The sequence below is a fragment of the Eubalaena glacialis genome, chromosome 13, assembly GCF_028564815.1.
Source record: "Eubalaena glacialis isolate mEubGla1 chromosome 13, mEubGla1.1.hap2.+ XY, whole genome shotgun sequence".
Lineage (NCBI taxonomy): Eukaryota > Metazoa > Chordata > Mammalia > Artiodactyla > Balaenidae > Eubalaena > Eubalaena glacialis.
The window spans coordinates 5,235,536-5,248,742 of NC_083728.1; the positions used below are offsets into that span (position 1 = coordinate 5,235,536).

The 13,207-nt window shown below is 42.3% G+C and overlaps 1 protein-coding gene across 2 annotated transcripts in view; it reads right to left on the reverse strand.

The window, feature by feature from the left end:
- Window positions 1–257: 257 nt before the first annotated feature.
- The window catches only part of RAB22A (RAB22A, member RAS oncogene family), a 53,828-nt gene continuing 40,878 nt past the window's right edge, over window positions 258–13,207 (reverse strand). Inside the window, exons 4-7 of one of the 2 annotated variants that reach the window (XM_061208225.1) lie at window positions 12,959–13,030; window positions 12,761–12,867; window positions 12,016–12,125; window positions 258–7,331 (exon numbers count right to left, since the gene is read on the reverse strand). In XM_061208225.1, the coding sequence (XP_061064208.1) occupies window positions 7,234–7,331; window positions 12,016–12,125; window positions 12,761–12,867; window positions 12,959–13,030 (387 nt within the window). In that variant the 3' untranslated portion in view covers window positions 258–7,233. The remainder of the gene's footprint in view (window positions 7,332–12,015; window positions 12,126–12,760; window positions 12,868–12,958; window positions 13,031–13,207) is intronic. The other variant, XM_061208226.1, reaches the window with a different exon arrangement.

Consider the following 13,207-nt stretch of genomic DNA (forward strand, 5'->3'; position numbering starts at 1 on the left):
GACACGGACAGCAAGGAGTTGTCTAAGAGAGAGATGCTGGGAGCTGGAGTGATGGATACAAATACCGCGCTGCTCACCAGACACTACAGCTATCCAAGTTCTGGCATTCCAGTTTTCAAAAATCATTTTAAAATGACTCCGGGAGATTTGGTTAAGACAAACGTGTGATGAAGACTATCACAAAGAAAAACCACTTGAAAGGCAAATACATATATCTGTAAACATAGCATTTTATTAACAAAATGTTTACACTCTCCTTACAATACAACAAATTTTGTAGTGACTTAGCATGTTATACTCTATAAAAGTTTAGTATAGAATATTCAAGCTAAAACAATATAGTTTAAAAGTATGCCAAATCAACCACCATTGCAAACCATCTACTACTACCAGCCTAAATGTAAAAAGAAAAATCTTACAACAAAAATCAAAAGATCAAGTTTTCTTTCGTCAGCATCTACAAACAATACAGACATCATACGGTTTATATATAGACTTAGGTCCAGCCCAAGGTTAAGACTGCAAAAATAAAGTCTTCAAACATCCATTTAAGCTTGGCAAACCATCATTACAATATTTCATCACAGGTAATTAAGCGATGCGTCATGCAGGGAAGCCACGGCTATAAATTTGGGCTGTTTATAGTGCGACAAGGCGGCCTAATCTGTAAGCAACTTAATTTGATTTTTTTCATAATAGACGCTATTATAGAAAGGCACAAATATCTTACTCCTTGCATCAGGTCTTGAAAAGGCATGACATTCGTAGGAGAAATAAGAATTGCTGGTACAACGGCTTAGCTTTTTTTTTTTTTTTTTAAATGTTTAGGCTCATCTCCACAGCCATTTCTCTTCAAGACTTTAGACTTGGGGTTTTACACACTTTCACAAATGTTCTATTACAAACTAAGCGAGGTGCTGACACTTAAACTGCCTCATCGCCGGCGGTAAGAAACATTTTGTTCCGCAGTCATGTTGCCACTGTAAGCTAGTACTGCCCTTTTCCTCGTTGGAAATACTGGACTTCCGCCCCTAAAATTAGCCTTTGTGTTATCTGACAGTACTGGTTGCCTGTTGCTTTCCCTGTTGGATGTGGTGGGCAAACCTTACTGCTGCGACCAGGTAAGGCGGCACGGGAAGGCATGTCACACGCGCTGAGGCGGCTGGTGCCCTGCGTCTTTCAGGGAGAGCCCACAGCAAAATGAGAAGAAGAGAAATAAGGCCAAGAAGTTGGCTTCGATCACAGAGAAGGCAAGACGTCCGTTCTTAAGAAGGTCTGAGGCATGATTGACAATTATGTGAGTGACTCATAAAGTGAGATGATGGAAAGACTGAGCGGCTGGATGAGAGTTAAAAAAAAAAAAAACAAAACACTTTTCCAGGGCAATAAAGCTCCGTCTACACAATACAACAAATGGTTTAAGAAACAGAGCCACCAATCAGTTGCTCTGACCGGCCAGCTGCTGCTAATTTTCCCCACACTGAATCGACCAGTCACTTGGACATCACGTGCGTGATGCACATGAAGAAAGTTTCCTAAACTAGGTAATAACCGCACAGGCAGTCAGCGGAGGTACACACATTTAAGCCCCACATTCAACATTTTCCAGTGGGTGAAACTGATTATTCAAGTATAAATTTCATGAAAAAATTAATAACGATGAATTAAGGGTTAAGCTCCAATTGATGTCACACGCTGCTGGGTGCTGACGATTCCTGAAGTGGGAGGGGGCGCGCTCCACCCCGCCCCCCAGCCTGTCCCACGCCAGCTGGTGCTCACTGGGCGCTGGGCTTGCCCTGGGGAAGAAGGGGTGCTCGGCTTTTCTCCGTGACATAAGATGGGGAGTTTCCTGGATAATTGCAATTCTGAGTAAAGATTGTCAGCCCTGTGTGTGAAATGCTGTTTTAAAGATGATTTCCTCTGAAGCACCGCTTTAAACAATTTGCTTCTGGAAACACGAAAAAGTTCCTGAATCAAGAAGTTGCATCAAAACCGGAGCATTTTCTTTTGCAGGATTAAGGAGATGATTAAGGTCTACAGTTTAAAACTGCCAATTATAGAAGGCTCTTTCAAAAAATCATTCCTATCTGAGAATTTCCCATTAACTGGCTGAATTCCTGGCACTTGAATTCCTGTTCGTGGAAAGCTACCTAGAATTTTGTTTGTTTCAATTATGAAGCATTTTGATGAGGCACTGGATGCCAGGACCATGCACACCAATCTGAAAATGAACTGGCCATGAATTTTTTTAAATTTCTGTTTAATTTGTTAAGACTCCATGGTTTTAATTCTAGTATCTACTGATGACACATCCTAATCTTACTATCTATCTAAAATGTTCAAGGTAATGAAAGGAAAAGATGGAAGAGTTTGGATTTTTCTTTTTAATAAACTTCTGAATCTTTTGTTTGAAAGCCACAAACAATTCTAGCCTATCTGGAACTGATTATACTCTAAGAGGAAAGAACACAGATATTAGTTATTTCTGATGGTACAGACCAAAAATCAAAGTTGATCTATGCCACTGGAAGTCCTTCTAGATTTGGGAAGTAAATCATTCTCCTTACATGCTAGGAGAATCCTGAAGGACAAACTGAGAAAGATGGAGATTCTTGGTTCTATTTATTCCCTTTCTTCATTATGCCTAATGAAACTTCATCAATAACAGGTTGCTCACTTATCATTCTCTTGGACTGAAAAAGTGGAGGCTCCTGAAAAATGTAATACCCTCCTGATATTTTTTTAGACTTTCATTTGCACATAAAACAGGACAAATGCCCCAGAATTCCATTAATATTTCATGAAAACTGGATAACCACATTGCCTGGATTTCTATTACTGGAAGTCAAGACAAGTAACTCTGCTGTCAAGAGAAATGGGCAGAGGTCATTTCTTTCAGTCCAAGGCTAAATTCCACCTCCACCCCCCTTTGCTAAAACTATACAGTTATCATGTTTATCTCCTGGATAAATTTGGTGCTTGGACTGTTTTTTTGTTTGTTTGTTTGAATCATAGTACCACAGGAGTTAAAACACATCTCCTAAGCGTTACCTTAAATCATTTAAAAATTTTTGATGGACCAAGCTGAGGGCAGGTATATAGTCACAGCCTGACCCTTGAAGGTACATTTTGCTTCTTCTTTTAAAAAATATTAACTGTTAAGAGGTAGACGATCTCTTGCAGTCAAACAAGTCATGCTGCTATAGTCCCTTTAAAACAAATTTAAATAATGAAGAATTTTTACAGGTTTCCACTCTCTAGCTTATCACTGTTGTTTAACTTTCATTACAGAGACAGGAGGAACATTTGCAGCCTAATGAGTTGAGAGAGAAGAGCCAGCCTGAGTCTGTGGGCTGTCATTTCCCCCCCAGATGTTCTACAGCAGGTACCTAGTATAGATCAGAGTTAAGGGGATTCTAATAACTTTTCCCCAGAAGGAAAGGATTTTCTCATTACTTATACAGTTTCTTGCAAAGACGTCCGAATGTGTAGGGGGCTCGTCTGTCATATATATAACATACTGTGTGCATATTTCTTATACACTAAGGGGCCATGAATCACATTCTCAGCGTGTTCTGAAAAAAACAAGTGAAAAAATGCTTATAAGAATTTATACAACCTCTTTTGCAACTTACTCTCAGCCTATAAAAAGATGCATATAACAGTGAACAAATGCCTTTTCAAGCTCTGAGGCTGACATGCCAATCAGTGCAGTGTAGTCTGAATTAAATCTGCCCATTTTAACACAATCACATAACAGTACAGATATGCTGGTTTGACGCCTCCAGGAAAGCCGTGGAATAGTCATCTGAGGACATTTTCATTATTCTATCTCCCAGAGTTTAATTTAGAAGGTCTCCTAGACCTATTTTCCTTCTTGAGAATAGAAAAGAAATAAACACAAAACGTAAAGAGAAGTTCTGAAATTAAATGTGGTTTTCTTTCCCTTTTTATATATTTAGAAATAATAAAACCCGATAACCTCAAGAAGGACACCAGCCCACTTAGAGGAGGTCGGGCCTCCAATATAGGAGGGTCAATCCTCTCAGACGTGGGGACGAATCCAGGAAGCCTGTGTACAACGGGAGGCAGGCACCTCAAACAAAATCACACACAGGCGACCAGGAAGTGTGTTATTCTAAAGGAATCAAACCTTTCCTTCGCTGTGTGTAGAACGTGGCCTGTGGCTGAAAAGCAGGTGATGGAGGTTTCATTTGGAACCAGAAGGGCCTGCAATAGGTACTTCTCCCTAATCACTTATTAAAGAGAGTTTAAAATGAAGGACCCTTAATCATACTCATACTTTATGTTCTTTTAATCACCAAATGACAGTTAATGAGTTATCACAGAATCAGAAAAACACTTATGTGAAAGGAGAGTTCTTAAGACCAATGGTTACTAAGATTGGACACCTGCAAAGAGCTGATTTCCATTTCTCTGAGAGGAATCAATATACACTTGCAGCTAATTAATGATTTTTCTCTTTTCAGTCCCCAAAGTTTTTAAAGATGGCCCTGCGTCATAAGAGAACCAAAAGATTTTTATAGATGGGCTATGTCTCAATTCTTTTACAGTCTAGCATTTTCTCATAATAAGACATAAGAATAAAGAATATATAAAACGTGCACTAGATCACTGTTTAGTCAGGTGAATAATCCAAAGTGGGCTCAAAATAAAACACTGTTTCTGATTTAATATTCATCTTTGCATTTGAGAAGCAAACAAGATAACTGAAAACATTTTCCCCCTGTTCTCATCAAGTATGAATTCTGAATTCTGAGAGAGCAATGTGTAGTTGTTATTGTTAAGCATTAAAAAGACACCACATGAGAAACAGAGCCATGGCAATTTCTGAGACAGACTGAGGAAAATGAGAGCAAGAGAGGCCCTGAAACGCATGAGGAACACATGGGAAGGAGAACGAGAAATCAGGATGAGAAAGCGGCTGCGGAGGGCTGAAGGATGGACCCGTTCTGGGCTCCGTGCAGTAAATGTCACAATAGGATGAGAGGCATTCGGAGGCCTTACCAATAAGAGAGGCACCGAGGCACTATGCCTTTCCCTGTGCACCCAGACACCATGAAATCATCCACGCTGACTGACAGCTTTGGTTGAAAACATGTGAAGGTCACAGATTTGTGTCATCTTTTGGTGAAAAAAGACGGAAAGGGCCACACACGCATCGCGTCTTCGTGAATCCAGCAACCTTTGTTTTATGTTGTTGTCATGGAGATAGAGGCCCAGCAGTGGCAATGTTAGGGACAAACCAGGGCAGTGGCCTGATGGCCCGATCCATTTGGAAGTATATGAAACAAAGCCAAACCACCTTCAGGTGTAAAGAGCCCAGCCCTTGGAATGATGCATTCTCTCCGAAAGCTTGCTAATTTCACGCTGGGAAGGAAGCTAGATGCTGCAGGGGCACAGAGTCCACACGTATTTTAAACAAAACAACATTAGAATTTTCACTACCTACATTCCTTCTATATGATTTCGATAAGAGAATAAGCAATTCCAAATGCTTAAGACATACACCAGGGGAAAGGGAATCGTTTTTTACTTAATCTGAGTTATAATTTTCCCATTACAATCTAACCGTATCAAGTGGGGGGCACAAAGAAATAACCATTATTTTTAAAAGTTTCAACTGTTCAGTTTAAGGATAGCTCTGAAAGCACAATTTGGTTTGAAATTCAAACTGTTTCATTTCCTATTTAATCTTGTACATTTCCTTCCTGTAGAATACTCAGGTTGGAAGGGTGCCAAATTAGCCCAGGAACAAATTTTCACCAACTTCACTTCAGTGCTTTATTTTTAGATTACATTAAAAATCTCAGCAGGCTCCCTGAGGGAAGAGAGAGTTAACCACTAACAGAGGCAGGGAAAACAAGGGAAACTGAAAGGCAGGCTAAATTGTTAACAAGGAAAGCTCTCTCGAAACAGTTGGCCTGAGATTGCTGTAAAAGCTAAAAGAAACTTACCCCCAAGACCAGGTAGGTAAATGCCGAGAGCTCGGGACCTTAATCTTTTGCCCCGAAGCTAGGAAGGGCTAGTCAGGCTTGTCAAAGTGGCATACGTCTTCACGATGATTTCCAGATGGGACTGGAGGGGCAGGGGTGGCGGGAGGGAAGGCAGAGAAATCCTGACCGATCGCAAGCCACGCGCTCTAAGCTTTTGCACCATGTCAACGTGCTTCAAGGAGCCTCCTGTGCACAGGCTGAGAAATGGGCGGGCACAGTGCGAGAGTAAATGGAGTGTTGAATGAAACACAGAATTTGTTAATGTATTTACATAATTTATAATCTGTAAGCAATGGTCTCGTAAATACAGCCTACAACTTTACATACGCTAAGCAACAGATCATTGTCTCCCCCACCAAAATATCTCGGTTAAATAAAAAATTGACAGCATTTACACCACTTTCTTTACTTTCTCTCTTCCTCTCTTTGTAAACCACTGCTAGTCAGTTTAATCATCTGCAATTCAATTTATTCCAGGCAGCTTCTCTACCACCACCACCACCTTGATCGTGACAGCTTCCTTAAAAAGGTGCCAATAATGTGCCTGGTGACACGCACATGACAGGGTCAGGATGCAAACCCAGGGTGAGGCATGCACCTGCTGCTGTGAGTTTACTGTGCCATGTCCTGGGCTGATGTACCCAATGGAAAGTGCTTTAGAGACGGCAGGGGTGAAACCATCTCCATCAGCCCTATAAATAACCCATTTTTAGCTTCAAATAATAATTGCCATCCCTCCATTTATGATAACCGACCACATTCTAAATGATACCAAGGAAATGGTATCATTGGTATCAATGGGAAACCAAGGAAATGATAATCTCCACAAGATCTTTTTTTTCCCTTAAGAACCACAAAAGTGCTAATTTTCCCTTTACAAATGTTACATAAAATCTTGATTACAAAACTACTCAACAATTTAATCCTACCATCCATACAATTATACACTCCTTCTCAGCAAGGTCAAAAGCCAATGATGTAGTAGTCCCTTTGTACACCAGAGATTCTTTACAGAAAAGAAGTCCACAGACTGAAATATTATTGCTGCAGTCTCCAAAGAGGAAACAGAACCGGTCAATTCCTGTGAATCCTTGTTGCCTTGTTGCCCGAAGAAGATCCAAGACTGGCGAGGCGACCCCTGGCGACAGGGCTCCAGCCCTCCCGCTAACTTTCAGGACCACCTACTTCACTGTTGAGCCTGGAGGCCGAGGCTCAGTCAGCAGCAGCTCCGTTTCGGCTCCGAAGGCTGTCTTCGGAGTTTGAAGCCCTTTCCACCGGAAGGCGGGTTGGCGTCAGTGGATGGAATTCTTCGACCTGAACCAAGAGGACAGGAGGGGAGGGAAGGGAATGAGCTTTCACTTTCTCAATCTGTTCATTCCCAGACACAACCATTTCGCAGATGCAATTTGACAGGTTTCATTAAAATTAAAAAAGTTGAAAAAACTTCTCATTTTGGAAGACTTTTAGATATACAGAAAAGTTGCAAAGATAACACAGACCACTGCTGTATCCCCCTCACCCAGTTTCCCCTGATTTTGGTATCTTATAGCATTACCATGGGATTTGGCAAAATGAAGAACTCGACACTGGAACATCACTATCAACCCGACTCCAGACTTTTGTCAGATGCCATCAGTTTTCCCACTAATGTCCTGTTTCTGTTCCAGGGTCCAAAGAAGGGTATCACATGGCATTTAGTACACATTTTTTTTAACTAAAAAAAATTACATGTTAAAAAAATTGCATCAGAATGTGCCAGTCCCTCTGTCTCGTGGCAGAGGCCACCTTCCAGAGACAGGTGTGTGCAGACACGCACAGTACACACACGCTCTTAAAACCAGGGCCGGAGCAAATACTGTTTCACTTAATATATCCTGGGGATTGCTCCACCAGAGCGCTCTTTTAAATAGCTCTGTGATACCGCGTTGTGTGGATGTACCGTTCTTTATCCCCTATTGATAGATATTTAAGTCTGTTTCCAATATTTTGATGTTATTAAAAACAATGCAAAGACTGTGTTTGTAAACCCATGAGTGCATGTGTGGGATAAATTAACAGGCGTGGAAGAGCCGGGTCACGCGATTCTACTCCTGGGTATTTATCTGACACCGACACTGTATTCCCAGTGTCTATCTAGCACAAATGCAAGAAGGACGTGAAATTTCAATTTTGACAGATGCTGCCAAATTGCTCTCTGAAGAGGCTGTGCCACTTTATTCTCCTACCAACAATGCATGAGAATGAACAGGTTTCACTTTACTGCTCTGTGAATCACAATGTCAATTTCGAGAGAAACCTTAAATCACCCATCCACCTACCTCACTGATGACTCAAGGGCTGCTTCCTGTACAATGGCTTTCCTGACACCCTCCCACTTCCTAACTCTGTCCAGTATCTCAGATGCTAAAATCAAGTCAAGAGCAAGAAGCACGTTACTACACATTTGTTTACGCAACTATCTCCATTATCTCCCTCTAATCAGTCCCAAAGCTCTTCAAGGGAAGAGATCTCCAGCTTTATGTTTCCAATATCTATTTAGCATAGCACCTGGCACTGAGGTATTTTGAAAACATGGAACGAACTGACACCTGCATCTTTGGCATTAATGAGGCTGAGCGGGAATCTGCCAACTCTCAGGTCCTCGGGTGCCCAGCCTGAAGCCTCTGGCACATCCAGCAGCCTGCAAATCTGGGGTTGGGGAGGGAGAGGGCAGTACACAGCATGGTGCCCGCATGGCTAGGAAGCATCCTCCAGTATGTCCTACAAGCACTTTCAAATGCCTATATGCACTGCTGTGAATACAGTGCAAATTTATTTAAAAGCTTTACTGACTCTTCTTGTCATTACTTATTTCTCAATAAATGGATACTGAAAACACAGCTGGTATTACAGAGCCATCTCTGAAATATTTTTAGAAGAAAGCAGAGGAGAACACCTTCGTGACCTGAGACTATGCAAGGATTTCTTAAACAGGAGCCCCAAAATGCTAACCGTAAGGGAAAATAAGGATAAATTGGATTACATTAAGATTAAAAGCTCCAAGTTACTAAAGGAGTTGATTCAAAAATGAAAGTCAAGGGACTTTCCTGGTGGCGCAGTGGTTAAGAATCCGCCTGCCAATGCAGGGGACACAGGTTCGAGCCCTGGTCCGGGAAGATCCCATGTGCCGTGGAGCAACGAAGCCCATGCGCCACAACTACTAAGCCTGCGCTCTAGAGCCCGCGAGCCACAACTACTGAGCCCATGTGCCACAACTACTGAAGCCTGCGCGCCTAGAGCCCGTGCTCCGCAACAAGAGAAGCCACTGAAATGAGAAGCCTGCGCACCGCAACGAATAGTAGCCCCCGCTCACCGCAACTAGAGAAAGCCTGTGCGCAGCAACAAAGACCCAACACAGCCAAAAATAAATAAATAAATTAATTAAAAAAAAAAAAAGAAAGTCAAGGCACACAGTGCATCTCTCCAATAGACATAATCAACAACGGGCTCATAGTCAAAATAAACTATAAATACTAAGATAAAGGCAGATAAACCCAACAGGAAAATAGGCAAAACTACACAAAAGAGGATATCTAGATATCATAAAAATGTAAACAGACACTGGAAAGGTGCTCGACTTCATTCACTGCCATAGGTGCAGGTCACTACCCTGCCCCTCCGCGTCAGAGTGACTGGGGTTCGCAGACCCCACTGGAGTCCGTGCCAATATAACCACCCTGAAGACTGTTTGACAGTAAACTTGTGCTCAACGCACGCGTACCTGAAGACTCAGCCATTCTTCTCCTGGGTATAAACAGACCCAAGAAAAATGTGTACCTGTCGTGTACGTGTTGGACATGAAGCAGAATGTTCACAGAGGTTCTACTTGTCACAGCTCGAAACTGGACATAACTACCCAAACGCCTATCCACACTGTGGGTATTCCTCGCCGCGCCCGCCCAAGCACACACACTCTATGGCGATGAGGATGAACCGCGCGCTGATGTGGACGAATCTACCAAACGTGATGTAGAGCTAAAGACGCCACGCACAGGAGAGTAAACCCAGTATGTTTTAAAAAGCATAAAATATAAAAACAGGCAAAACAAGAAGAGTTAGCGGTCAGGATGGTGCCTCCCTGGGGGTGGGGAGGAGGGGAAGGCTGCCGGGACGCCGCTGGGTCTTGAAGTGAGTGCTGATTACAGGAGTCTACTCAGTCCGTGAACATGCCTGGAGCTTTACACTTCTGCTATGAGCACTTTTCAGCATGTATACTAGACTTTAAAAGCTAGCAAACCAGGCACTGTGCTAATGCAATTTTACAACAGCCCAGTAAATAATAAACTCAATTTACATCTCTTTAAATTTTTCTAATCTTTTTGAACATATATTTTTTATTTTTCACAGTTAAAATGAGTATGTACAGGCTAGTTTTTATACAGGAATTTTCATTATTGGTATAGTTCACCACCTTCCTGTTTTTTAATACTGCTGGAGTAAAGAACACTTTAAAGAAATAGTGATAATTTTAGCACTCATGACACCACACACTTCGATATTTTAGCTTGAACTGTGAAAAATTCCCGACTGGCTTCACGCTGCCTTTCAAGAATGCTGGGTAACTGCTATTTACAATCTAGGAAGACGATAAATATCATGACTCTTCAGCGCTGGAGGGAAGGGGCTGGACTGCAGCGTGCACACCGGCCTCTACCAGCCGCCCCAGGCAGCAGACGCGCCTGGCACGCCTGCACAGTGTCCTGAAAATATGTGAAGAAGCGGCCAGATTTAAACAGTGTGACATGTTACATAAAATTCAGATCTCTGGTTCTCAGAACAAACTAAAAACATCAAAAAATAAAAATAACACCGAAAATAACCCCAACAGTTGAGCAGCCAAGGGCCTAAATCCCAGTGCGGTCCACCTGCTGGAGCTGGGCCTGCCCTTGCCAGCTGTCAGGGTCACCAGGGCTTTCTGCAGCCCCCCAGGTCTCGGCGCTTGCCCCAGGCCTGCTCCTCTGTTGGGCCGTCCCTGCCTGGCCCCAGTGGCCCTTCCTCTACATGTTGGCCAAGGCTCCTTCCACTTCTCTCAGATCTCCCCCAAAGGATGGATCTGAATGAATAAGTTCACTGTGCTTTGCTGGCTTTCTCCTGTCCTCCAACGGGAAGTCTGACCTGGTCAGTTAACATGAACCCCAGGGCTCTGCACACCTGCTCTGTCAGGTCTCAGCTCCAGTATCACCTCCTCAGAGAAGCCTTCCCCGACCACCTGCAGAAACTCTTTCACTTCATCCTGTTATTTTCTTCCTATCACTGCTCATCATCTGAAAGGACCTCACTTATTTGTGTGTTCACTGTCTCTCCCACAGTGGAACGTGCACCCCAGGACAGCAGGGGCAGACCCCATCGTGTTTGCCGCTGTCCCCCCCGAGCCTGGAACAGTTCTCAATGAATATACTGATGAATTTGAATGAAATGAATAAACAGATACAATCTGTAGAGGATCCCAAAGGTACGCAGCAGCCTCTCTCCTATCTAGTGTCATCCTATTAACACTTCTGGAAAGGGAAAGAGGAAGGGTGGGAAAAAGTGGTCTTACGTTTCACTAGCGAGTGCCTAGTATTAATTTTTGAGGGCTTTCTTATAGTGGAATTACACACACATTTCATTTCCCTTTATTTATTTTGTTCATTTTCAATGACTCTGGACAACTAATTGAAACACATTTAAAGAGAGAAAGAGGGAGAGATGACAGCTTCTAGGACCTCTAGGCCCTGCACATTATTTATTCAGTGGCAACATTCTTTCTAGAAGGGCTACAGTCATCAGGCAGCAGCTCTCCAGCACTTACAGCATGATATGAAAACCCACCGTCACTCTTAAATTCTCAAATCTCATTCCACTGAGAACATATCAGAGACTAGACCACTCTACGTAAGGAGAAAATTCTACTAGGCAAGATAATTCTGTTTTAAGTTGCTCTGCACAGAGGAAACCCATAAGGCACAGAGATACTCACTAATTTCTATAAAGAGTTCGTTTATGTTTATCGCGTTTTTTGCGCTGGTCTCTACAAAAATTGCATGGATGGAGTCGGCGTAGTCCTTAGCATCTCTCTCCATGACCTCTCTGGAAGGCAACGAATTGCAAATCAGAAATTCTGCCCATCAAGAGCTTAATGTGATCCCCACCTACCCAGTAATTAACCAGATTTATGATGATAAAGGATGTCACGAATGGCTGGTGAATGAGCCCTGATGCCGTGGTCCTCCCAATTACACCACTTCTATGGTTAAAGAAAACAGAACAGAACAGAATAGAACTCGGGACTACTAGCAATGCATCCAATGGAATGGCCAGAGAATCACCGGGGTTTCTCTTCCCCTCAAAGTAGAGCCCTTGCTTGGGGAATCGTGGAAGTGGTCCAGAGAAACTGCCAATAAACGTGCTTTCCTTAAAATATCCTTCCCCATTCAGGTATCCTATGTCATGAGAGCTGAGGGCTACACTAATCCCAGATAATGTCAAGTATGATGCAAATGACGTTTAAATAAATTACACACCTGTCTCGATATATAATCTAATTAGCTCCAAATGTCTGAACTCTTAAATTTTAGTTTGAAACTTCAGGACTCCAACCAAACAACAAAAAGGAAGTTTTCAATGTCAGAGATAAAATAAAAGCAAGATTCTTATATTGGATATTGCTCTCTAAGAAAAGGAACACATAATCAGCACTGTAATCTCCTGTTCTAATAACTTACCTTACGTCGATAAGATCACACTTATTTCCTGCAATGGCAACTACAATATTGGGTGGGCCGTGCTGTCGAAGCTCTTTTACCCAATTCTTTAATGTTGAAAATGTCTCCTGTAACACAGAGGAGGAAAGCAACTGGAGATCTAAGCAACCAAAACAGAGTTTTCAAAATAGTCTAAAGAAAACGGTACGTAAGTCTTACTTCTTTTGTGATATCATAAACAATTATAGCTGCAGCCGAGCCGCGATAGTACATTGGCGCTAAGGCACGAAACTGCAGAGAAGAGGGAAAAATAAACAACAAAATTGGGAAAACTGGTTAAATATGTTTTTTACTAGACTTTTAAGCCCATTATCCCTGCACAAAAGGTAATCTTTCTCTTAAGCCAAAGAAGATGACATGATGCTTTAAAGCAAATGAACCAATAATTACCAAAGGCAAAAACTTTTA